This window comes from Sturnira hondurensis, unplaced genomic scaffold (assembly GCF_014824575.4).
Source record: "Sturnira hondurensis isolate 20B ecotype Veracruz unplaced genomic scaffold, ASM1482457v3 Scaffold0008196, whole genome shotgun sequence".
NCBI classification, from domain to species: domain Eukaryota; kingdom Metazoa; phylum Chordata; class Mammalia; order Chiroptera; family Phyllostomidae; genus Sturnira; species Sturnira hondurensis.
Genome location: NW_028080827.1, coordinates 23236844 through 23261831, shown reverse-complemented (window position 1 = coordinate 23261831; position 24988 = coordinate 23236844). Strand labels below are relative to the sequence as shown.

The following is a 24988-nucleotide window of genomic DNA, read 5'->3' as shown; positions in this document are numbered from 1 at the left end:
TTGAGTCTGTTGAGCCCAGAATCAGTGCCTTGAAAGGGAATTCTGTAACTGACAGGCTGTATCTGCCTCCGGAGGGGAGGGCTCCCTGAGCCCGCCCCGTCTCAGTATGCAACTGTCACGTCAGCAGTATATCAGGAGATTAAGGTAAGAGGACTGGACCCCTCTGGGATGCAGGATGGACTCGAAACAAGAACCCTGAGTTTGCTGGTTTGGGTGGGAGGTTGGTTTGGTTTTAGGAAACTTGGATGGGGCACAGGCATTGGGTGTCCAAAGATGAGATTACAAGGTAGTAAATTAAGAGCATGGAAGTGTCACTTGATTTTAGAGAAACATTTACATCACAAGGAGAGACTTAAACAAAAACAACTGGGGAAGACATCCTTTACCTTGGAATTCCAGTTTGGCCTTTGGCTGGGTGTAGGCGTTTGATCTGTGAAAACAGCGATTAGCAGAAGGAGCCTCCCAGGTTACAGAGCCCATTTAGGGAAAAGATTGATCTCTGGGTGTACTTTTCCCAGAGACATAACCAAATGGGAGTAACAAAGGGTCAGAGAAAGCCAGCAAACTGGCAGGTACCAAGCTGGTAATTTGTCTTTAGAATTTTATATGATTTCTCTTTCCACACCGAGTCTAATAATAACAATAGTAATAGCAAAGGATGGATTACTTGGTGCCAAACACTAGGTACCTTCGTGAATTATCTCATTTAATTTCTGCAACAACTTCAACCCAGTAGGGGGGTTACTACCCCCTTTTACAGAGATTGAGGTGCAGACAGGAAGCACTTTGCCTGGTCACAGCCAGAAGGCGGCGAGCTGGACTCAGACCTAGGCACCGGCTCCAGCCCCCACTCTCAACTCCTCCTCGTGGCCCTGCTGCTCCAGGGGACTCCGCCGGCCTTGGGGCTGCCTCATAATTTAGACCAAATTTTACAAGAGGGAATGTGTATTTGTAACCCTTTGTGTTTGCACCCTCCCTAGGAGAAGATGACAAAAAGAAAACCTCTTGTTCTTTCTTCTCTCAGTGCATAGCAGTATCTTCTTAAGAATTTCTCACTTTTTCCAGAGGGAGTGATTATCTGGTTGGAATGTCTGTGAAACAGCACAGCTGCCCCCCGTGATGTGGGCGCTCCCAGCTTCCCAGGGATGGGGGGGCACTGCTGTGGTCTTCCCACTCAGGGCTCCCAGCCACCAGCTCGCCCTTTCCGAGTGTTTGAGCTTCAGTTCAGGTTGGCTGTCTCCTGCCCTTACTCCTACTTTGGGGCTCCTTCTGGAGAGCAGAGCAGACTTTGGGCAGAGGGCCCCCACACTGAAGCCAAATGGGCTGTTCCTTTAAGGAAAATCACTCTTCCCTATTTGATTAAATGAGTAAATTAGTTCCAGATCCACTGTCAGAGAGTCAAGCTGTTTAAGAGGGTAAGGGTGAAAGAGAAAATTTCTTAAGAAGGGCACTGCTCGTCTTTGCTTACTATAATAGGAGACAAGCTAGCAAGCTGTAGAGAATGAATAGCCACATGGTTTTAGAAATGTATGTACTTTTAAAATAATGTTTCTGAAAACCAAATTTAGTAAACAGGGCCCCATGCTGGGAAGGACTTTAACACTTGGTTGAATGCTCTGCTGTTGTCTTCTTGAAACTCTTAATAGATTTTGAACAAGGCGCTTGACAGCATCATTCTCACTGGGCTCTGCATTGGGCTCTGCAAACTGCAGTGGCAGGTCCTGTCAGTGAAGATATTTCAAATCAGTATCATGTAATTATGGACATCCTCTCAGTTGCAGGTAGGCCAGTGTATCCTGTCCAAGGCTGCAAGTCAACTTTTGTGCTGCATTTGTTTTTCTTTTTTATGCCGCACAGGGTGGTAAGCTCTTATAATGCTCACTAATCTTTGCTGGAATGTGCCACAGTGAAAACTTGATGCTGGAAAGCACTGAACAAGAAGGCTAAGCATTAGTATTTATAAATTAAAACATTTTGAAGCTCACATCCCCCCCACCCACACTGGGGAAGCCAGGCATTTTGTACAGAATCTTCTCAAATGTGCAGAAATGATAATGGGGGAGAATCAGGTCTGACATTGGGACTTCAGTGAGAACATGACCCTGTCATTAACTGGAACAAATGCTGGGGACTGACTCCGGAAGTTGGTCTATACTATTAAGCTAACCCAATAACCACAAGCCTAGTGCTGTGCTTATGTCCCATCTGCCAAGAGACCCAGGAGGAGAAAGGAGGGGCGTCCCAAGATGTCTGAATGGTCTGGGGGGCTAGGCTTACACTGGCATGCTTCTTAAGTCTATTAGGTTTGACAAGTGCTAGAGTTATTTGTTGGTCCTCGCCTCTTGGCAAAGATGCTGTTGCTCCAGCCAATGTCAATGAGGCGAACCAAGGATAAATCCATGGCCTGCCATATATATTTTTTCCAGGCCATATTATGAGAATCAATACCATGAGAATATTCCACTGCAGGAACACACTGTAGTGTTTCTTATAAAGCAGATGGTAGGAGTTTACCAGAAAGCAAGGGCGTCCCATCAGGGGCTCTGCCAAGGCATCCCAATTCACAGAAAACTGGAAGAATCCTAGTGTGGGCAGTGTGGCAAGGACTGGGGAGCTGGCCAGGCATCCTGAAGACCTGGCAGGGAGTCCAGTCTATGAGGCAGACGACAGCAGCAAGTGCTTGGGTCCCCACTAGGAGTTACTTAGGGCAGGGCCCACCTACGTGAGGGAAGGCTGGTAAGGAGACGTGGGTGAGATAGAAATGGGAGGGAATGCAGAAGGAGGAGGTACTGCCACAGCCCATCTATGGAGGCCAAGATGCTGGTTTCTGCAGAAGTGAAGGAGCTGTGAAGAGCAAGGCAGGGGTGTACTAAGCTGGATGTCAAGACAGGGAATCAGGCACAGAAATCCAATTGGTCATGACTTAGATGGAGCCCCCGTGGTAGCAGAGATGGCTTGATGTAGGGCGTGGGAGATTTGGGTGGGACTCCTGAAATCTTTCAAATCTAAGATCAGAATTAATTGTAGGGATTGAGACGAAGGCAAAACCTCAAGTGAGGAGGGAGAAGGAACACGGTCACTGGGAACTGGGTAGGCCTGCCTGCAGGGAATCGCTTTTCACGCATGTTGTGTTGGGTTTTCTTTATTTTTTAGTAGTTCTGGTGATATAAGCATTNAATTGATCATGACTTAGATGGAGGCCCGTGGTAGCAGAGATGGCTTGATGTAGGGCATGGGAGATTTGGGTGGGACTCCTGAAATCTTTCAAATCTAAGATCAGAATTAATTGTAGGGATTGAGACGAAGGCAAAACCTCAAGTGAGGAGGGAGAAGGAACACGGTCACTGGGAACTGGGTAGGCCTGCCTGCGGGGAATCGCTTTTCACGCATGTTGTGTTGGGTTTTCTTTATTTTTTAGTAGTTCTGGTGATATAAGCATTATTTATATTCTCATTTGATACCTGAGGAATCACAGATGTAAATGGAAGTGCCCATAGCACTTCCTGTCTTGGAAGTTTGGGGCCCTTTCTGACATGAGCATCTCTGTGTCCTCAGCTTACACTAGATAGCTTTATGGAATTCCTTTGGTGTGTTTGTAGCCAAGTGGTGGAAAGTGTGGTCTGTGGAGCCAGACTGCCTGGCTTTTTACCCCAGCTTCCCCGTCCCTTCTGGCTGTGTGCCGCTGGGCGGTTACTCGGCCTCAATGCACTGCAGTAGAAACGAAGATGAGGATGATACATCCCTTTCCCAAGTGTAGCCTCAAGGATTAAATGGGATGGTACTCAAAGGGTGTAGAATAGTGCCTGGCATATCCTGTATAGTGTTCAATGAGCGTTGCTATTACGTTCTATCTGGAAATAAAATTATGGAAGATTTCAGATGTTAACAGTCATCACTACTTAGTGGATGGATACTTCCATGGCAAGGTTAATCCTAAAAAGTAAATAGTGTAAAAATCATTCTTCTTTATTTTGTAAAAGCAAGATTTTCTCATTAATTGAATTTTGACTTACAGTGAATTTTAGTGAGAAGTTTCCCAGTTTGGAAGCAGAAATTCGGGGTATCCGTCCTTGCTCTGCGGCTTCCTGGCCTTGTGAACTTGGGCAGTTTTTCATCTCTTGTTCTTTTCTTATCTGTAAAAATTACTGATAATGGGGATGACAGCCTACCTTATTAAAGAATTACCCTGAGAATCACATGAGATGATAAACCAAAAGCATTTTTATATAAAAGGATGTGATGTACTGGATATTTTTAGTTCCTGGACACAAGTCTGCTGTATGAAAGAAAAGGTTAGTTGTATGTAAAGTAGGCAAAAGGAAGCCATTCTAGAATTTTAAAGTACAATGCAAATAATCCATCCTAGCTTTGGGTAGTAACAACTTGGTGAGGTTGCCACACGGGCCCCCACACACAGACAGTGTACAGTTATTTCCAGCATCTCTTGGATCTTCTTCCTGTGCCATTCTCTTCAACGACAGCCAGATTTTGCTTTTGTTTTTTATTTCTTCTCCCTACTCAGAAGACTCAGCCCCTGTGCCAGTGAATCCTTGCTATGATGGGACCCACAAGTGTGATACAACAGCTCATTGTCATCCAGGGACAGGCGTAGACTACACCTGCAGGTGTGCATCTGGGTACCAGGGAGATGGACGGAGCTGTGTGGATAAGAGCCATCCTCTTTGTCTTTCATGGAGTCCTCTAGCACTCTGTGTATAAAACAGACAGACAAGTGTCTGTCTTCTTAATGATCTCCATTGATCCATGAGGTTGGCAGATGTTAATCTAAGGCAGTGATTTAAGGAGTAAGGTGTATTCTGGTTAGGTTTGTGAGGACAGTTTGGAGGGGGAGGGGGGAACTAGGGTCCATTTGGTTGGGTTTGTTTCAAAGCGATTTCAGCTGGTTTGGGGTGTGGGCTCAGAATTAGGACAATGAGAAGAATGTTGAAGCATGAAAGAATGAACTCAAAGTGGAAGATTTTTAACACATTTTCCAAACAGTTTTTTTTGCCAGCTTAATGGATGATAGAAAGGAGAATTATGCTGAGGCTGTGCCATCCTTTGAGATCTGAGTGGTAGAGGAAGTCTACTCTGCCTTCTACATTGTCCTCGCCTGCCCCCAAAGGTCCTTGACAGCCGTTGTTAAGCGTAGATGCTCCCCCTCCCCTAGGGGTACAAGGAAAGCCCCTCCTTCGACAGGGAGCTGGAAGTCTTTTCACACTTTCCTGACACCTGACATCCTGTGACATAGGAGAGAATTCTTCTACACAAAAGCTCTAGTTATGCCCTGGCTGGGTGGATCCCTTGCTTAAAGTGTTGTCTCATGAAGCAAAAGGTTACGGGTTCAATTCCCAGTCAGGCCACATGCCTGCGTTGCAGGTTTGGTCCTCTGTTAGGGCTTGAGCAAGAGGGCAACTGATTGAGTTTCTCTCTCTGTCTCTCTCCTTCCCTTCCCTGCTCTCTAAAAATCAATAAGCATGTTCTCAGGTGGGGATTAAGGAAAAAAGCTCCAGTTACTGCTGAACCCCTCAGTGTTTGCACTCCTGAGGGGCCAGAGCCTGCTCTGAGCAGACCCTGGGAGGCTGACAGGACTCCAGTTTTCTATTGTGGTGCGAGGTCCTCCAAGGAGGTGTCCCGGACTGCGCTTCAGGGAGCTTTAACCTTCTCCAGCTTTGGGGGGACAAGTTTCTCATTCGTGATGCTTTTAGCCTCTGCAGGGATTTTTCCCTGTTGGTCATTCATAACAGTGACTGTCTGTCCAGACTTCAGTGTCTGTGGGAGGGCGGCTGCCCTTTGAGGTCTGAGCAGGATTCTAGGCCCTAGGCTTGAAGAACAGAAGTAATTGGGTAGCTGTAGGGAGTCCTCTCTCAAAAATAATCACAAGAGACTGATTGGGTTCTAGAAATACACCCTGTGTCTCAGGAATTCCTGCTTCCTGTCATTGCCTGGGTTCCTGTCACCATGAGAAGTACTTTTAGCATACGTTTTATGAATAGCTTTAATTTCCTGCGTTTGGCTGGATATTTTCATAGCTTTGGTTTTATAGCCTCTTCCAGGCCCAAGGAACCGGATGGTCACCAGCTTTGCCCAAGTGGGAATTTGAACCTTGCTTTAGAAGAGGCAGAGGGCCAAATCTCAGGGATCATTAAATATGGCAATACAGAACTCAAACTCATTAGATTGGAGATAAGGTTTTTGTTGTCATTGTGTTCCTTTGGTTTATTTTGGGTTAACGGAGGAGCCAGCCAGAAAACTTTGTTTGTTTCTTACCTTGCAGATGAATTTGTAACTACATCTGCCTTTGAAGGAGAAAGGAAGCTGAGCATGGGGGCCAACTGCTCATTCGAGCAGAGCCTTTCTGGGTGGTGTTCAACTTGCTGTGTCGAGCAGTCAGGATTTGGGGGGACTTAAGGGAACTAATTTATATTGATTTACCTCCCCTGAGACTGAGGATAAGCAAAATGTTAATTTGCTAATTAGAATGTAAAAAATTCCTCTGCTGTGAACAGAATGTCTGTGTTGGATGTCCAGTATGTCTGCTAACTGGTACCTGGGGACAGGCCCTCGGTCATGGGCAAGGGGCTGAGAGTGTGGTCACAGCTTGGGTGGCACTGCTAACACTAGAGGAGATTCCATCTCGGTCACGGGAGGTTGGGCAAGGAGCCACATCTGTCCTCAGCCAATTCATGTCAAATTAAGGGCTGTAAGTCTCCAGCTTCCCAGGTCCGATGTGTCCCTGCCGTGCGTGGGCTGTCCCCCACTGCCGCAATGCATATCTTTGGGATTCCTGTTTTCTAAGTCTTACACGGATTATTCCATGCCAAAATGTGCCATCTCCTGTTTACACATTATGAAAACAGTTTTGGGGTGTCACTGGGGATGTGACTATTTGCAGTGGAGCCTTGAGCAAACCTACACCTGTATCATCCTCTTAACTCGGAAAGATTTCCTGTCTTCACAGGCACCTTATCTCAACCACTGGGCATTGCTTTTAACAGTTAGACTCGTAGAGAATTTTTTTTTCTTTTTTTGGGGGGTTGGAGGGGAAGTGCCTTGCTAATTTTCAGCATGTGCTGATTTCAGTAAATAAAAGGAATATATGTTGGCTTTTGTTTGAAGTTTTAGGATGTTGTAGTTTTGAGAAATAGGAACATTCTCATGGTACCACGGAGAAAACGTGTGTGTGTTTGGGGAGGCAGGGTTCCTGAGTTGTTTGCACTTGCACTTTACAAGCCTGATAAGCTTAAGTTTTTTTATGGGTTGTTTCAAAACCTCTGATAATAGTTTTCTTATACTATTCTATTTCTTCTAAACATAGAAAGCAAGGAAAATTGCTGATGGACTGGGCATCCTAGACTGTAGCGCTGGGATTAGGCAAGACTTCTTAGGTTAGTGCTTCTTAGTTGAAAAATTATCTGGGGCCTCTCAGGGCTTCTGTGCATCTGTAAGTCAGTCCCACTGGGAGACAGAGCCAACAATGAGAGGGAAAAGCTATTGTTGCACACAGTTATTGTAGTGTTACCGAAAGGAAGCGAATATAGTTTGTGGTCTAAAGGTTAGTGCCCAGGTAATAACTTCCTGGACTTCACTGCGGATGAAAGCCGCCTGGGAAATGTACTGCAGGATCTATTTCTCGAGTGACCACACATTTGACTTCTACACTGAACACCCTAATGGATTAGCTCACATGACCCCGACCATGTATGGTTAGGCTTGCCTTTCGGTGTCGTATTTCTGCTCCTGCCCAAAGGTCTTCTGAAGTTGAGCCCTCACTGTTGATCCTCGGTAGGAAAGGCCAGGTAGAGCACAGACCGAGTGCAGTGAAGTCACGCTGTCCCTCCCCTCCCCGCCCTCCCTCTGTCCCTGTTCTGACCTTTGCAGATGTTGATGAATGCTTGGAAAACAGATGTCACCCGTCGGCTACCTGCTACAATACCCCCGGCTCCTTCTCCTGCCGCTGCCAACCTGGCTACCATGGGGATGGACTTCAGTGCACACCTGGTGAGGTTTGGAGGTCAGATTAGGCACCGAGAACTCCCAACTCCTTACTCCTGTGTATAATGCACACCCATGTTTTTGTGCGTGTGAGGCACTGGATTATTATACCCATGCATAATGTGCATCCTTATTTTTCCCACAACAATGTGGGTACAAAGTATGTTATACATGGCAAAAGACAGCATTTTTCTACAGCATTTCAGCCCACTCTTGATTTATCCAGGTCTAAGGCCGTAGTTAGTAGATCTTCAGGCTCTGGATCTTTCCCTCAGTTAACCACCAGTTGCTTGGGTTTCTGAGAGTTCACTGGCTGTTGGCTTTCTGGGAGACCTGGAATGTGACCCATCTGTTGTCCAGCCTAGCAGCAGTTCTGGGTAATTGCCCTAGTGATCTGCTTTGCCTCGATAAGTGTGATTTAGAAGAAGCGTTGAGCTCAAGTTTACTCAACAGGAGTCATGTGCACTGGTGAGCAGGCAGCAAGCTCCCACGTGACTGCTCTAGAACTTGGGCAGCATGGTGCAATCTAGCGATAGCTGTTGACCTGGAGCTTCTCAGACTTAAATTCTGGACTGCAGGGGATGCACAGAGCTTGGCTTGTTTTCTCTGGTCTTGTTGGGGTGTTTGGACAGAAGGCACACTTGCTCTTCATTTTATTCAGACAGCAATAGGAGCTGGAGGGCTGAGGGGAGGGGCCGTTTTACAGTATAGTTTGACTAGGGACTTATTGGGTAAACTGTGAGAATTAGGAAGACATTAGGTAGGTAGTACTATAGCTAAAACAAGAACCCAGGACTCCAAAACACCAGTAATTTGCTAATTTTCCCACATTATGCTGCCTTCCAATTATAGAAGAGAAAACCTCAGACAGGAGACCTTGAGGTTGGCTCGTAATACTGTCTGGGTTGCAATGCCTTCTGTCCCTGCTTTGTGTCTCCTCTGCCCCTGCCCTGGAAGACACCACGTCAGGACTGAAAACCTGTGAACGTCAGCAGCGCGATGCCCAGGCTCAGCATGCCTACCCTGGTGCCAGGGTCCACATCCCCCAGTGTGATGAGCAGGGCCACTTCCTGCCGCTGCAGTGTCATGGCGGCACCGGCTTCTGCTGGTGCGTGAGCCCTGATGGTCACGAAGTCCCTGGTACCCGGACACCACCCGGCTCTAATCCGCCTCACTGTGGACCACCAGGTGAGCCAGTCTGAAAGGGAACCTTGTGCCTGGTTAGGCCTGGGGGCTCGTGAAGCAGAATGGCATGGGCTGTGGGGTAGGTTATAACCCCTGCCCAGACCATGCAGACTCAGGGCTGAGTACCATCCTCTTCCTCCTAGGAACACTTGAATGATGTGCACACCTACTTGCACATTCACGTTACAGAGACATAGAGACATGTACATGTGACATATGAGGTCACTGCCATGCATTGTACTCCAGCCTCCTCGACCCTGGTCTAGTATAGGACTAGAAGTCGAGATGGAGTGTGTAGGTCAGGCTGAGGCCACTGCTTTAGACCTGCTAGGGCAGCTTAGAGATATTAGAGCTGGAGGATCTGGCCAGACTGGCTTTTTGTCCAAAAGAAAAACTGCCTTCCCAAGGAACTTTGTATCACTCAACTTTGCCTTCTGAATTGCAGGGAACTGTCTGAAGGCTGTTTTAATACCATTAGGAAAAAGAAGTGTGTCACTGGTGGGTGGGTCCAGCTAGTTTGCCTGAAGCTAACAACCCCAGCCCTCTCTGGCCAGCCCAGCGTGTCCGTGGGGGATCACCCTTGTCCAGCTGCCTTCGGAAGAGAGGCAGGGACCTGTCTGGTTAGCCCACGTGATCCTAGACGCTGATGACAGATGTGCCTGTTATCATCTGGGCACTCCCCATCCAGATGGGGCGTGGCTATTGAGTCTCAGTTTGTGCCAACCACAGGCTGCCAAGGCAGGCTTCTGCTCCTTGCTGAACTGTTCAGAGATGGGAAGAACTTTAAAAATAAATACAGAAGAACTTTATCATGAAGCCTGTAGGATTGGTATGATGCCACTTTCACTAAAATAATTTGTGTCAATGAGCTTGCTATTTAAAGATCCATTTTTAGCATTGAAAAGGGTTTCATAAATACTAGCCTTGGCTTTTTATTACCACCAGTTTTGATCCTTTTAATAATATTGTTATGGCCAGGACATCAGTGATTCTAAGACTCACGTAGGTAAAAACTGGTAATGCGTAATCTAGCTGCCCTTGTTTGCACAGTGACACTCCTAGTTCCTATTCTCTGTCCCTATTTTTAGGAAAAGATTTTGCATACCTCCCTGTCCCCTCCAAAAAATGAACACAGAGAAACTCATGCCTACTGTTTTAAAAACCTTGGTTCTAACTCCAGCTGGGAGTTGAAGAAATCCGATGGTTGGGAGTTTCCTTAGGAGAACAGTTCAGTAGTCTATTGTTTATCACGACAAGCATGTGTTAAGGACAGCGATTCAAAAGGGAGCCAATAGAAGGGGAAGTTAATGACTAAAAGAAGGTCATGCTCTTCTGGACAGACTCCTTCCCACGGCCAAGATGCTCCTCCTGGCTGCCGTGTCTGACTAGTCTCATTTGCATCACAGGGTCAGCTTGAAGGAGGAGAGAATACTTTCTGCCCATGATTTCAAAATATTTAAAACCTGGCCGACCAGAAACAGAAGAAAAATAATTCCATGGTTGGATTGGGAAGGAGCTACAAATAGTAAGGAATGAGAGGGCTGCCCACATGTTGAATGAGGGGTGGCACCCATTTACCAGAAGCTGACTGTGCTGGGTGTCCTCATTCCAAACAAAGAGATGTTCCTCGTTGGGTGGTCCCCCGAACCAAGAATGGATTCCCTGAGTTTGGAATGTGGGCCTGCGGCAGTGTTGGGAACTTCTCCAGGGGACAGCCCCCCTCTCCCACCCTTGCGATGGGCAGTAAGTGTTTGACGAAGTGGTGTTTCCCTCTCTGGGTTCACTGAGACACACCTGGGTGAGGAAGTCAGAGTCTTCCCGTCTCCATGAGGTCTCAACCTGTGCTTCCCATGGGTTATGGGCTGCGGAGACAGTCTGAAAGGCATCTGCTGCCCCCAAATCGGGTGAGTCTTGCAGTTGAGCCGGTTGGGTTTGAGCCCCGAGGATCTTATCCACCACCTCCCTGCTTTCCCAGAGGAACGGTAGGTGCTGGAGCCCAACTGAGTACTTCCAACTTGGTTCTTTGAAGCTGTTGGAGGTTTTGACCAAAGGAAGGACATGAAATAACCGGGTTTTAAAGGGACTCTTTCTGGCTGCTGGTTGAGTTTACCTGAAGGAGCAGGGAAGTAGAAGCAGGGAAACTAGTGAGAAGGCTATCGTGGTGATCCTGGCATGAGGTGATGGCCTTCGACCAGGATGACAGGGTCGGGCGAGGTGAGTGGGTACTCTGAGTGTATTTGGAAGGCACCTCTGACATTTCTTGACGTGTGGCAAGTGACAGGAAGAAGGGAGTCTGGGATGACTGGGTCCGAGCAATGCAAAGATGGAGGTGCAGTTTACTAGTAAGGAAGAGTTGGGGGCCGTTCTTGTTAGTTCTCCTCTGAGACTTGTTGCACATCCAAACGGTGGTGTCAAGTAGATATTTGGCTGAATGGTTCTACATACCATAGGCTTTGAGTTGCGAGAAAGAAAAAGGAAGTACTTTCTATTTCAGTTCCTTCAGGTGACCCTACCACAGATGGCTGTGAGAGTTGTTTCGGCAGTGATAGCAAAGTCCTCGCAGAGATCTGCCGTGTTTGAAACAGAGCCGTGGTGGCCCTGTCAAAGCAGCCTGGGAGCACTGCAGGTAGAGAAGCTGCCCTGCAGGAGGAGCTACTGGGAGGTCGTTCCAGCCTGGTGGTGAACGAGGAGGGAGGGAAGTGGGGGAGGATGCTGGAGGGAGGGGACAGAGCAACATGGTGGCGAGGTGGAGCCCACAGAAGAAGGTTCAGTTTTGAGGTAATCTCAGGAAGTGTGGCCAGAGGACCACTAGGAACTGGAGTGTCACCACTGCCACTGTGCTCCCAAGTCCCGATTACAGTAAGTTATACTTTAACACAATATAGTCTTCCAACGGACAGATACCGGGGGCCACATAAGTCGGACATTCACTGATGCTTTGTCAGACAAACAGTAGCCAGTCAGCCACAAGATAACCCTGAGATACAAGTCCTAGAGTTTGAAGCAAGTGAGAAAATAAATGCTGGGTTTAGGCATCGTAGGCCACTGAGCCCCACGTGTTCTGTTAGCAGAGGCCCTGGGCCCGGGCGGTGTTCCTGTGGCCCTCTCATGTCTGGAGGAGATCGTCCCCCTCCCCAGGGCGAGTGAGTCCTGGGCCCCTGATCTAACCTTCTCTTGTTCTTTCCTCGTGTGGTGGGGCCTTGGTGGCAGGTCCTTCTGGCCTGGGAAGACAGCATCAAGATGACCTGCTTCTCCTGGTTCCTGTGGAGAACTTTGCCGCTCTGGCCCGGTGCTCAGGGGCTTGGCCGAGGCTTCTGAGGATGAGGGCCAGGAGGCCAGGCCTGGGGGCCTCGAGCCACGTGCTGCACTCTGTCCTAGGCTCACAGTCAAAGGCCCTTTTTGTCCCGTCTGTTCAGCACCCACCCAGAGGGCCCCGACTGTCTGTGAGCGCTGGAGGGCAAACCTGCTGGAGCACTACGGCGGCACGCCCAGGGACGACCAGTATGTGCCCCAGTGCGACCGTCTGGGCCACTTCATCCCCATGCAGTGCCACGGGACTAGTGACTTCTGCTGGTGTGTGGACAAAGACGGCAGAGAGGTGGAGGGCACCCGCTCCCAGACAGGCGTCGCCCCTGCATGTAAGCACCCAGGGGCGGCTCTCACTCGCCTCAGCTGCGTCTGAGGTTTCTCTGCAGGGAGGCTGTGCGTGAAGATGGGCAAACGTGGGGCCAGCAGACCCAGAGAAAGAAGTCACTACTGGGCTGTGGGTTTATCATCTGATCCCCCGAGACCCCACTGTGGATTTAATGTTTGGTTTGGTCATTAGCAGTTTCTGTAATTAGAACATCTGGAACTCAGTTCAGCAGGCAGTTACTCCCCTTCCCCAGCCCAGGGTGAGAGGGGATGTGTGTCACCCTGGGGCCCAAAGAGAAGCTGACACAACACTGGCCCTGGGTTTTCCCCCTTAAAAAGAAAAAAACCCAAACCTGCTTTGTTCTGAAGGAAATGTGTTGTTTTCCTCCTTACTAATTGGCAGTGATTTACATAATTGATCCTTGAAAAAAAACCTAGGAATTAGAATTTAAAGGAACATCTGGAGCACATCTGTCTAGGTTTGAGGACTTTTGATGTTTTTGGAGGCTCTGGTCTGTGGGAAAAGAACCTCTCCTCTCTCTCCCACCCACCCTTGTTTCCTTCCCTCTCCGCTCATCGACCTCCTCTTTCACATGCAGGTATACCCACGGTTGCTCCACCCTCGGTCTGGCCCGCGCCCCGGCCTGATGTGACCCCTCCGTCTGTGGGCACCTTCCTGATCTATGCCCAGGGCCAGCAGATTGGCTCCTTGCCCCTCAATGGTACCAGGCTTCAGAAGGACACGGCCAGGACCCTGCTGTCACTGCATGTAAAATGGCTTTCTCCTGTGGGGGCGGAGCTGCATGGAGTCGGATGAAAGGCCTGACATGGAGGGAGGTTCTGAGGATTTCTGGGCTGCAGTCTATCTCCATGGGCCTGACACCAGCACCACAAAAAGTGCGGCTGTGTTGCTCGGACTCTGCAGGCTCATTGGTTCATGGGGTTTCAGACATGCGGCCAGGGCATGGGGCATTTCAGGGTTGTCAGGATGCTGAGGCAATATGCTAATCCAAGGGAGAACCGACAGACTCTTAACCCAAGTCCCCAGGGTTCTTTCAATGCCCAGACGTTTCCAGAGACCAGAACTGAAACCACTGGAATAGCTGCAGGCTGCGTCAGTGGAGAACCCCAGATGGAAACCCTACAATGCCTCATTGTTGCAGCCCTCTCCCCTCCCATTGTGGTTCTTTTCTCAACTTCTCTGGTTCCTTCATAGACGAAGATTTGGGGAGAGTGTGATGCTGGAAAAGGAGTGGATGGAGCTTTCCCTAGAGGATGCTTGCAGCTTCCTGAGCCAGCAGCCTCCCTATTTTCAAGGCACTCCATTTTGGAGGAGGGATTTCTTCTCTAAAATGAAGAAAAGAGCAGGGAGTTCACCAGAAAGACAGTGACACGTATAATGGAAAATGGTCTGATTCCATTTCCAAACTTTACACTCCGGGTATTTGCTTATCTCTGAGAAAGAAGAGCAGTGTCCGTGTTTGCAGTTACTTCTGTTGATGCACTAACTCCTTATCTGGTTCCAAAAAAGTTTAGAAGCAGCCAGTGTTCAGTAAACAATGCCTTTCCCTTTCCCTTTTTTTTTGATTTGAGGGTTTTTTTGTGTGTTTTCTTAGCAAACACTGGCATGCTCTTTTTATAAAAGTTCCAGTGAAAGAGGTGGGAACTTAGAAGTTACCACAAGCTACACATCTATTTAATCCTAGCCTCGTCAAATGGCTTCACTGCGTTTCTGGACCCAACTCTCGTGAGGACAGGGTGGTGGAGGAACTGGAACAGAACTGGAACATGGGCTATCCGTACATGGTGGGGAAATTTACTTAAACTGGGACTTTTTTCTCTGAGTAATTTTGAAGTCATTACATGGGTTAACAGATCCCATGACTCCCTGGGTTAATGGAAGCCCATATGATGTGCATTCTTGCCCGAGACAGATACTTTTTAGTTTTGTTTTTTTAAAAATATATTTTATTGATTATACCATTACAGTTGTTCTATTCCCTCCTTCATTCCCTTCCACCCACACACTCCCTCCCCCACCATTCTCCCCCCCTTAGTTTATAACCACGTGTCTCAAGTTCTTTAGATTCTGTATTTCCCCCACTATTCTCGCCCTCCCCCCTATCTATTTTCTGCCTACCATCTATGCTATTTTCTGTGCCTTCTCCCCCCTTCTCCCCCTCCCACCCCCCTGTTTCTAACCTTCCATGTGTTCTTCATTTCTATGGTTCCACTCCTGATCTAGCTGTCCTCTTGGTTTGCTTTTGTTTTAGGTGCGGTTGTTAATAACTGTGTGTTTGCTGTCCTTTCACTGTTAATATTTTTCATCTTCTTTTTCTTATATAAGTCCCTTTAGCATTTCATGTAATAAGGGCTTGGTGATGATGAACTCCTTGAACTTGACCTTATCTGAGAAGCACTTTATCTGACCTTCCATTCTAAATGAAAGCTTTGCTGGATAAAGCAATCTTGGCTGTAGGTCTTTGGATTTCATGACTTGGAATACTTCTTTCCAGCCCCTTCTTGCCTGTAAGGTCTCTTTTGAGAAATCCGCTGACAGTCTGATGGGTACTCCTTTGTAGGTGACTGTCCCCTTATCCCTTGCTGCTTCTAGGATTCTCTCCTTCATTTTAGTCTTGGCTAATGTAATTATGATGTGCCTTGGTGTGTTCCTTCTTGGGTCCAACTTCTTTGGCACTCTCTGAGCTTCCTGGATTTCCTGGAAGTCTATTTCCTTTGCCAGACTGGGGAAGTTCTCCTTTATTATTTGTTCAAATAAGTTTTCCACTCGTGGCTGTTTCTTTCCCCCTTCTGGTACCCCTATAATCCGGATGTTGGAACGTTTAAAGATGTCCTGGAGGTTCCTAAGCCTCTCCTCATTTTTTTGAATTCTCATTTCTTCATTCCTTTCTGGTGGGATGTTTTGTTCTTCCTTCTGGTCCATTCCATTGATTTGAGTCCCAGTTTCCTTTCCATCACTATTGGTTTCCTGTGCATCTCCCTTCATTTCAATTAGTTTAGCCTTCATATGTTCCTCTAATTTGTGACTATGTTCCTCTAATTTGTGACTATAATCTACCAGTTCTGTGAGCATCCTGATAAATAGTGTCTTGAATTGTGCTTCTGAGAGGCTGGCAATTTCTTGGTCGCTTAGAGTTATTGCCTCTGGGACTTTGAGTTCTTCTTGCACCATCTTTTGGGCTGTTTGTGCCTGTTCCATAGCAGGATCGGAGCCCTAAGGTTTTCACCAGAACAGGGCAACTCAGAAGCTGGGTTGTGACGTTGTATGTGGGGGCAGGGTCAAAGAGGGACAATGGCTTCCCATCTGCCGCTTGCGGCCAAGGCCCTGGCGCCGCAGCCACCACCGTCACCAGGCCCACGAGTTTCGTTCCACTGCACACGAGTGTGCCATCGCCGTCAGCCCTCCACCACTGGGTTCGCCCCCTGGGGCCTGCTCAGTCCATCTCACTGTGCGCGAATGTGCGACCACAGTCAGTCTGCCCCACACCCCGACTGGTTCCGGGCTGCCTGCGCGCCTGGGTCGGGGGATCTGTCCTGCCCGACCCAGCTCCGCTGCTGGCTCCGCCTCTCTTACCTTCCCCGTTGAACAGTTCGTAGTTGTCGGACTTCCGTATAATTCCGTTTTATGGTCTTTGGGTGTGTCCTAGTTCTCCAAGCCTTTGTTGTGTTCAAACTTGGTTGTGGGAGAAGGCACAGTGTTTCCACCTATGCCTCCATCTTGGCGGAAGTACTTTTGTTTTTGAGTAAAACTGTACTTGACCTTCAGGCACCCACCCTCCTTATAAACTATTCCCTTGTCCACGGGAGCCAAATCCTGCTTGTTCAGTGTTTCTCGTACTGACTCCTCTCCCAGAGGCGTAGGGCAGGCCAGCCCCAGGCTTTGTCAGGCAAGCAGGAGCTGGCATGACCTCAGGGACAGCCAGATGATCCCTAGATGTTGGCTTTGCACATCTGCTGGGCTTCTCAAAGGAGGAACTTGGGCTGGAAATTGAATGAAGCAAGTACTATGCAGAGATTTGGAAGGGAGTATCACTGACTCAGCATTTTAAACAAGACTTTGCAAGTTATTTAGCAATAAGGAACAGGGGGACCTTCCTAGCCAGAAGCTGGGTGACTGCCATTCCCCAGTTCCTTAACCGCTCAAACCATCTTTTACCTATGAGTACAAGTGACCAACCAACTGCTTTGCAATGAGAGGCAGAGATGGGGGTGAGGGTGACTGCATCTCACCTAGGAGAAAGGTCTCACTCCTATCTCAGGGCAGGGGAGTAGATTTTATGTTGGCAAATTCTAGAAAGGCTCATTCAAAAAGTGCTGAAGACATTTTAAAGGAGTCACAGTTTTTACCCAGTAGTAAGGGCTTACTGCCCTGAGATGAACATTTGTCTTCTATCAATGAAGGAGCTTTTTTCCATGAAAGTTTTTTTTTCATGAAAAACTTTTGTTTTTACTGCCAACAATAACAATGCTTATTGAGAGCTTACTGCATATTAATTTCCTATTAGGACACTTCATAAGCATTTATGGTATTAATTTTTATAGCAGACAAAGGAAGTGTAGGTACTGTTATCTTCATTTTAGAAGGAAACCAAGACCCAGAAAGCTCAAGTACCACAGTCACACAGCCAGTTAAGTGAGGAAGCCTGGCCAGCTTTGATTCCAAGAAGTCGGCCTCCATAGCCTACGTGCCTAACCACTCAGCTTGGTTGCCTGTAAGACTTTGGTGCGGAGCTGTTCACTGCAGCCATGCATGAGCGAGGCAGCTGAGCATGCACTCGGGGAATGCGAGAGTCCTAATTCTTCCAATTCTGTGTGTTCATCAACATAGGGCTCCATAGTTGTGGGAATTGACTACGACTGCCGGGAGAGGAAGGTATACTGGACAGATGTTGCTGGACGGACGATTAGCCGTGCCAGTCTGGAACCGGGAGCAGAGCCTGAGACAATCATTACCTCAGGTCAGCAGCTTCACCCAGAAGACACAATTTGCATTTCATTTGCTTCTACTAAGTCCAAGATACTTGCCTGTTTTATGCCAAGTGTCTACTTTTATGTAATGGGAGGAGGAGTTAAGTTCTTCCTATATGTCACTTTTTTTTAGCTGTACAAAAACAGACGCTCTATAAACAAACACAGAAGGAATGAAAAGTTGATTTTTACAGTGGGCCCCTTCTATTGCGAATTCAATGGAAAGGGATCACAGCAGAATGATGTGGCCATAGTTGATGCTGCGGATGCCTGGGGCCATCAGGTTGGTGGGCCACAAGGATTTGTAAAATGTGTAACACCTGACTGTTTAGTCAGGGACACTGACCTCTTTTCCCTTAGACTGTCAAATTAAAAAAATGACAATAGCCAACACAATAGCTGTCCAATGTGAATGAATCAAAATTATACTTTTTTGGATCAGATCGGCAAAAATGTATTTTTTGGTGTGCTGCAGAATTGTAGTCATTGATGTATGTCATGAGATTAAAAAGGATGAACATTGATGGTCTAGAAAACTAGAAGTGGCGGGAAAAGTAAAAAAAAAAAAAATCTGTTCCTCCATTAACCTGATTCTTCCCACTTAGGGACTCTCAGGACTGCATTTTTTTAACTGTTCAAACATAGATCCCTCTGCTCCAGTCTTGCCTTTGTTTAATTTCCAGGTCTGATAAGCCCTGAAGGACTTGCCATTGACCACTTTCGTAGAACGATGTACTGGACGGACAGTGGCCTGGATAAGATAGAGAGGGCCAAGCTGGACGGTTCCGAGCGCAAGGCTCTCTTCCACACAGACCTGGTGAACCCCCGAGCCATCGCTGTGGATCCAATCCAGGGGTCAGCTGGGGTGCCCAGATTTTCTATTACCTGCGGATCCTGATTTAAAGTGCTTGGAATTTAATGTGGTGTGGGGAGGGTCAGAACAAAAAGCAGAAAAGCTCAAATTAATTTAACAGATCGGCAGTATTTACTGAGGATCCACTAGGTGTCAGGCACTACTCTATTTCTTATCAGATGAGCTAAGTCCTGTCTGAGGTTAACACTTGAACAGGAATGAAGTGGGTCTCTTTTGGCAACGTATTAGGAAGTCATAGTGTGAAAACCATGGTGGGGTTTATGTCATTAATTGGTGAGAGTAACCAGAATTCGCATACCCAGCATTTTCTTCCTTAGGCCTCACTTTCATTGTAACAAAAAACAAGAATAACATGTTCCCTGTCCATAATTACTAAGGTCATCACCTGGGACATGTAATTTGGTCAGTGTCTCAGTACTTGTTAGAACCAGGGAGGATTTATACCTTGAGAAACTCTTGCCATACTTAATGGGGCCTCTACCAAATGAAATTCCAGAAAAACCCTTCAAGTAGTAAAGAAAACATTCAGCTTAAGCTTCAGCAAATTGTTTTTGACTCAGAAATACTCAGTGAAAAAAGTCTCAAAGATGGTTTTGAAATCTGAGTTCTTCTACAGATTGAGGAATATATATTTTTCTGTATTCCATTTAATTTATCCACAGCAACTTGTACTGGACAGACTGGAATCGAGAAGCTCCTAAAATTGAAATGTCATCTTTAGATGGCGAACACAGAAGAATTCTGGTGAATCAAGACATTGGCTTACCCAATGGTTTAACCTTTGACCCCTTGTCCAAACTGCTCTGCTGGGCAGATGCAGGTAATACTACTGATGGAACTCAGACACAACGCTTCATTACAGTGGTGCCAACACTCAACAGATTCTACAACAAAACCAAATCCCATCTTTTAGATCTTCTGGCTTAAATTTGTAACTGCACAGCATATATAATCAACTACTTTGGTATATAAACTTTAAAAGAACACTTTGTAATGAAATTCCTAGTGTTTTAGGGTGTGCATGCGAATCAGGCAGTTAAGTTTCAGGGCTAGTATTACGGCCAACTCATTTCTGTACTGCATGCCATTCCCCGCCATGAGCACTTGGCAGACTTTTTAAGTTAAAAAGAAACATTACCCACTGTTAGAATGGACAGACTTCGATAAGTGAACAAGAGGCTACAGGTGGTTTTTTCTTTGGCCAGTATTATAAATTTATAAATGTCTCTTCAGCAGACAGTATGTTACTATCCAGGAAATTCTCTGAAAAGTGATGTGGCAGCGTTGTTTCCTTCAGCAGCAATTTTGGGTTCTGTTGTGTGATTTCACTATTAGCAAAACTGAAAAGATGCTATACATCTTGTTATAAACTAAAGAATATGAACAAGGCAGTTCTTGAAGAATTAAAAATCTAATAAAAAGGACTATAATGCAGAGATCACTATTATAACCCAGTTGCCCAAACAAGTTACATTTCTTTGAAGTATTTGAAATTTAAATCCAGGTTCCATAAGAAATGTGAAACTTGGAAATTTTTAACTTAGCTATCGCAAAATCTTCATGATGGACTTCCTTTGCATTGAAAAATATGAGCCATGTTGCCACTTTACTTTTTATTCCTACCTAGAAATACAGCATTTAAAAAAAAAACCTTAGATTTTAGTTAAAATGCTACATTGATTATACATTACTTACAAAGGGCACATATTTGTCCGAATGTTATCATTTATGATCTAACACACAGGTGGCAAACACAAGGACCGTGGGCTGAATCCCTGCCCTGCACCCTGTTCCTACCTGGCGGCAGCGCTGAGCTCTCACCTAACTGTTAAGGAGCAGTTACATTTGTACAGTCCTAAAATGACATTCGGCCCTTTGAAAGCAACCATGAGGCTGACGTGGCCCCCAATGAAAATGAGTTTGACACCCCAACACTTGAAATTTTATCAATTAAAAAAAAGTTTATTTAACACCCTACTTTGGGAGAAACTTGGCCAGATTTGTGTAAATGCAATCCTTTCTTTCAAGAAAGGATTAAGAGTTTGAACTCTATTAAAAAATAGAATGCTATTAAACAAGTTAAAGACTGGTCATAGAACAAGGTTTTTTAATTTTTAATTTGTATCACTGCAATGAGAATAAAGTATTTATTTCTTATTCTTTAAGACAGACTCTACCTGCCACTATTATTTTTTGCGAGTTTTCCCCCCATGATATGGAAGTATCTCACTTGCCTGTTTTGATGTTTTCAAAGGAACAAAAAAACTGGAGTGCACACTACCTGATGGGACTGGACGGCGTGTCATTCAAAACAACCTCAACTACCCCTTCAGCATTGTCAGCTATGCAGATCACTTCTACCACACGGACTGGCGCAGGTGAGCTCACTGGATAAGCCCAAAAACGCAAACTGTTCTGGAAGACACATTTGGTTTCCCAAGTGTCAGTGACTTTGGTAATTAAGCCCTCTACTGAAGTTTTCGTTTTGTTATCTCTTCATCAGTAGATATCATTCAAATATTACCCACATATTTAACGGTGTACTCACATGAAGCTGAAAAGTGGCAGAGCTGCTAGGTAGTAACCTATCCAAAAAAGGAAGTGCTTTAATCTAAATCCAATCTTCAGAGAGTAAGACTAGCTTAAGGGCATCATGAAGTATGTTAGTTATATGATTTGAATTGGTTTTTTAAAATGACATTGTGGACTTATTAGTTGTCTACCAGTTCTCCAAGGAAGAATTGGGAAGCATTAAAAAACAAACAAACATGGGGTTGGCAAAAGCAGGCGTACAGTTGTTTGCATGGAAAGACAGTTTTTAAAAAAATTTTTTAAAGTATATTTTATTGATTATGCTATTACAATTTTCCCACCTTTATCTCCCCTCTGCCCAGCACCCCCAACCCTCCAGTATCCCCACCTTAGTTCATGTCCATGAGTAGTACATATTAGTTCTTTAGATTGTTTCTTATACTATTTTTGACCTCTCCCCATCTATTTTATGCCTGTGTCTACCAATTATGCTTCTTCTTCCCCGTACCTTTTCTTCCCTAGTCCTCCCTTCCCCCTCCTCACTGAAAACCTCCATGTGCTGTCCATTTCTCTGATTCTACTCCTGTCCTAGCTGTTTGCTTAGCTTTTGTTTTCTTTTTTGGTTCATTTGTTGACAATTGTTTGTTGTTGTCATTTTACTGTTCATAGTTTTTGATCTTCAATTTCTTACACAGAGTCCCTTGAACATTTCATATAAGGGTTTGGTGATGATGAACTGTTTTAAGTTGACCTTACCTAGGAAGCACTTTATCTACCCTTCCATTCTAAATAATAGCTTAGCTGGATGGAGTAATCTTAGATGTAGGTCCTTGCCTTTCATGACTTCAAATACTTTTTTCCAGCCCCTTCTTGCCTGCAAGGTTTGAGAAATCAGCTGATAGCCTATGGGCACTCTCCTTTGTAGGTAACTCTCTCCTTTCCTCTTGTTGCTTTTAAGATTCTTTATCTAATCTTGGGTAACTTAATGATGATGTATGTGCCTTGGTGTGTTCCTCTTTGGGTCCAACGTCTTTGGGACTCTGGGTTTCCTGGACTTCTTGGAAGTCTTATTTCCTTTGCCAGATTGGGGAAGTGCTCCTCCATTATTTGTTCAAATAAGTTTTCAATTTATTGCTCTTGTTCTTCTCCTGGCACCCCTATAATTTGGATACTGGAATGTTTAAAGTTGTCCCAGAGATTCCTAAGCTTCTCTTCATTTTTTTGAATTCATCTCTTCATTCTGTTCCAGTTGGGTATTTGTTTCTTCCTTTTGTTCCAAATTGTTGCTTTGAGTCCTGTTTTCCTTCCTGTCACCATTGATTCCCTGAATTTTTTGCTTTATTTCACTTTGTGTATCTTTCATTTTTTGACCAAGCTCACTCAGCTCTGTGAGCATTTGGATTACTGGGGATTTAACTCTCCATCAGATAGGTTGGCTATCTCATCACTTAGCTCTTCTTTCTGGAGTTTTATTCTGTTCTTTCATTTGGGCCATATTCCTGTCTCCTTGTACCTGTAAATTAAGTTGTAAGGGAGCAGGATCTTAGGTACTCACCCAAGCACCCCAACCCTCCTTGCCCTGGGTGCATGCTGCACCAGGGGGCTGCTGCCTGTGGGGGAGGGGCCTGAGAGGGAACAATGCAGCTCACCTGCTTGTCTCTGGCTTCACTTCCAATCAATTCGTGTATGCGAGACTGGGAGTTTCTCCCACTGCAGCAACCCCTGCTCTAGTCCACAGTCAGCTCAGAGTCTCCATTTCCCAGTCAGTCAGCGCATCTGTGTGGGCACCAGCCTCACTGCAGCCAGCCCTGCCCACCGCGGTCCACTGCCTCGCAGGGGTTCTCTCAGCTAGCCCTGCCCACACGGTCCGCCACTGCAGGTTCTCTCCATCCACCCATCTTACTGGTCTGGCTGACTGTTTAATTCCTTGGTTTTCAGAGTTCCATGCAGTTTGATTTTCTGGCACTTCTGGTTGTTTATTGATTTTAGATTGGTTGTTAATCCTCCTTTTGGTTGTGTGAGGAAGCAAAGTGTTTCTACCTACACCTCCAGAACTTCTTAGTTCCAGATTATGATTACAATACCTTTAACTCAAAAGACTGTCACAATGGCACAGTAATCTCATTTTTGCCCACCCCTGTATAGTGTCTAAATCATTTACCCTATACCCTGTAGTTTTGATTTAATTGGTCTAGCAAGAGGTCTGGGCATCATAGATCCTCACATGATTCCAACATCCAACTAGGCCTGAGAAGCAGATTTGCATGGGTAGTTCTCAAACGTAAGCATGGCATCAGAATCATCTGAGGGCTTGTTAAAACCCACTGCTGGGTCCTATCCCAGAATTTCTGATTCAGGCCCAAGAATCCACAGATGATGCTGGTCTGAGAACCACTTTAAGAACCTCTGCTATAGACAAATCTTCTGAATCTAAATGAGTCAAAATGTTTCACTGTATTAATTTAAAAAATGTATTCTAGAAGGCTGCAGAGATTCTTCTTGATCGAAACTGATGTTTTCTGTCCAACCTTAAGTCCCACTTCACTCTTCCTTTCTGTTACCAGAGATGGCGTTATATCAGTCAATAGAGACAGCGGCCAGTTCACCGATGAGTATCTCCCAGAGCAGCGATCCCATCTCTACGGGATAACCGCAGTCTACCCCTACTGCCCGGCAGGTAAACCAACATGCTCAAGCTGACCCTTTGGATCAGCAGGGGGCAGGAGGACATACTTGGTAACTGATTACCCTTGGCGCAGACACTGGCTGTTGCCACTGACATTGCCACCAGTGAGACAGCCACTTTGAGCTGGGAAAGTGAATGGCCAACACATGGGAGTGACCAGTGTTTACTGCCTAAAGTTTACCTAGCTTAACTATACACAGAAGTGGTCAGCCTGTTAGGACATTTTCCCTTTAAAAGACTTGCTACTGCAACTCAGTTATAATACTCACCCACTGTCCCCTCCCCGGTCTCCCCTTACAGGAAGAAAGTAAATATAGCATTGTAAAGGACTTGCGTTTACAACCAGAATCTGGACCCTAAAGAACATTCACTGCAAACAAAGGTGAAGAAAGTAAAAAAGGAATTGGCTATTAGAAGTTCTTGCACATACAAGGAGGACATTTCAGTGCAAAAACACTAAGTATATTTTGTGAAAAGTTTATACCTCAATCTTTACTACTGTAGTTTTAAAAACAAGTATTGCAAGTTTTGAAAAGGTTTAATTATTGCTTATTAAAGCAACTTTTTATAAACATTTACATATTTAAAAGGTTAGATTCATTCAACTAAGAGCCAATTAGAAATATGTTGAGACCCTAGATCTGATTTTTACTATGGGTTCTTTTTGATCAAGAAATCAAAGCACATACAACCCAAATAAGTTCCTGAAGACTGTAAACCTTAACATATGAAGAACTACAAAGAACTGATGGGAAAGAACCAACTTATTTATAGTTTCCCAAACAAAACTTCCATGATTTTTTTTTACCTCTGCATCAGTGCATTTCTATTTATATTAAAAGGTGCTACAATATTTTCAATTTGTATTTTCTGATCCTCTAAGTCCCTGTATAGAATAACCCACAGAAATAACTGCTTTATAAATACCAAAGATGTATCAGTTCTCAAATTTTCTAGATTACACCAATAAAATATTTTAAGTTTTCCTATAACTTTTGAGGACCTGTGTTATTTCTATAACAAAGTTGGGCATTGGCAAGTACCTTAATCAAAAAGGAAGAAGATTAATTATACATAAACATGACACAGTCAAA

At 45.6% G+C, this 24988-nt stretch overlaps 1 protein-coding gene across 1 annotated transcript in view; it reads left to right on the top strand.

Moving 5' to 3' along the window:
• The window catches only part of NID2 (nidogen 2), a 59347-nt gene extending 34461 nt beyond the window's left edge, over nucleotides 1–24886 (top strand). Inside the window, exons 9-19 of the mRNA XM_037054307.1 lie at nucleotides 4523–4666; nucleotides 7882–8001; nucleotides 8953–9183; nucleotides 12597–12818; nucleotides 13413–13582; nucleotides 17663–17792; nucleotides 18486–18657; nucleotides 19339–19496; nucleotides 20931–21054; nucleotides 23773–23885; nucleotides 24195–24886. Of these exons, the coding sequence (XP_036910202.1) occupies nucleotides 4523–4666; nucleotides 7882–8001; nucleotides 8953–9183; nucleotides 12597–12818; nucleotides 13413–13582; nucleotides 17663–17792; nucleotides 18486–18657; nucleotides 19339–19496; nucleotides 20931–21054; nucleotides 23773–23885; nucleotides 24195–24205 (1595 nt within the window). The 3' untranslated portion in view covers nucleotides 24206–24886. The remainder of the gene's footprint in view (nucleotides 1–4522; nucleotides 4667–7881; nucleotides 8002–8952; nucleotides 9184–12596; nucleotides 12819–13412; nucleotides 13583–17662; nucleotides 17793–18485; nucleotides 18658–19338; nucleotides 19497–20930; nucleotides 21055–23772; nucleotides 23886–24194) is intronic.
• The last annotated feature ends 102 nt before the right edge of the window (nucleotides 24887–24988 follow it).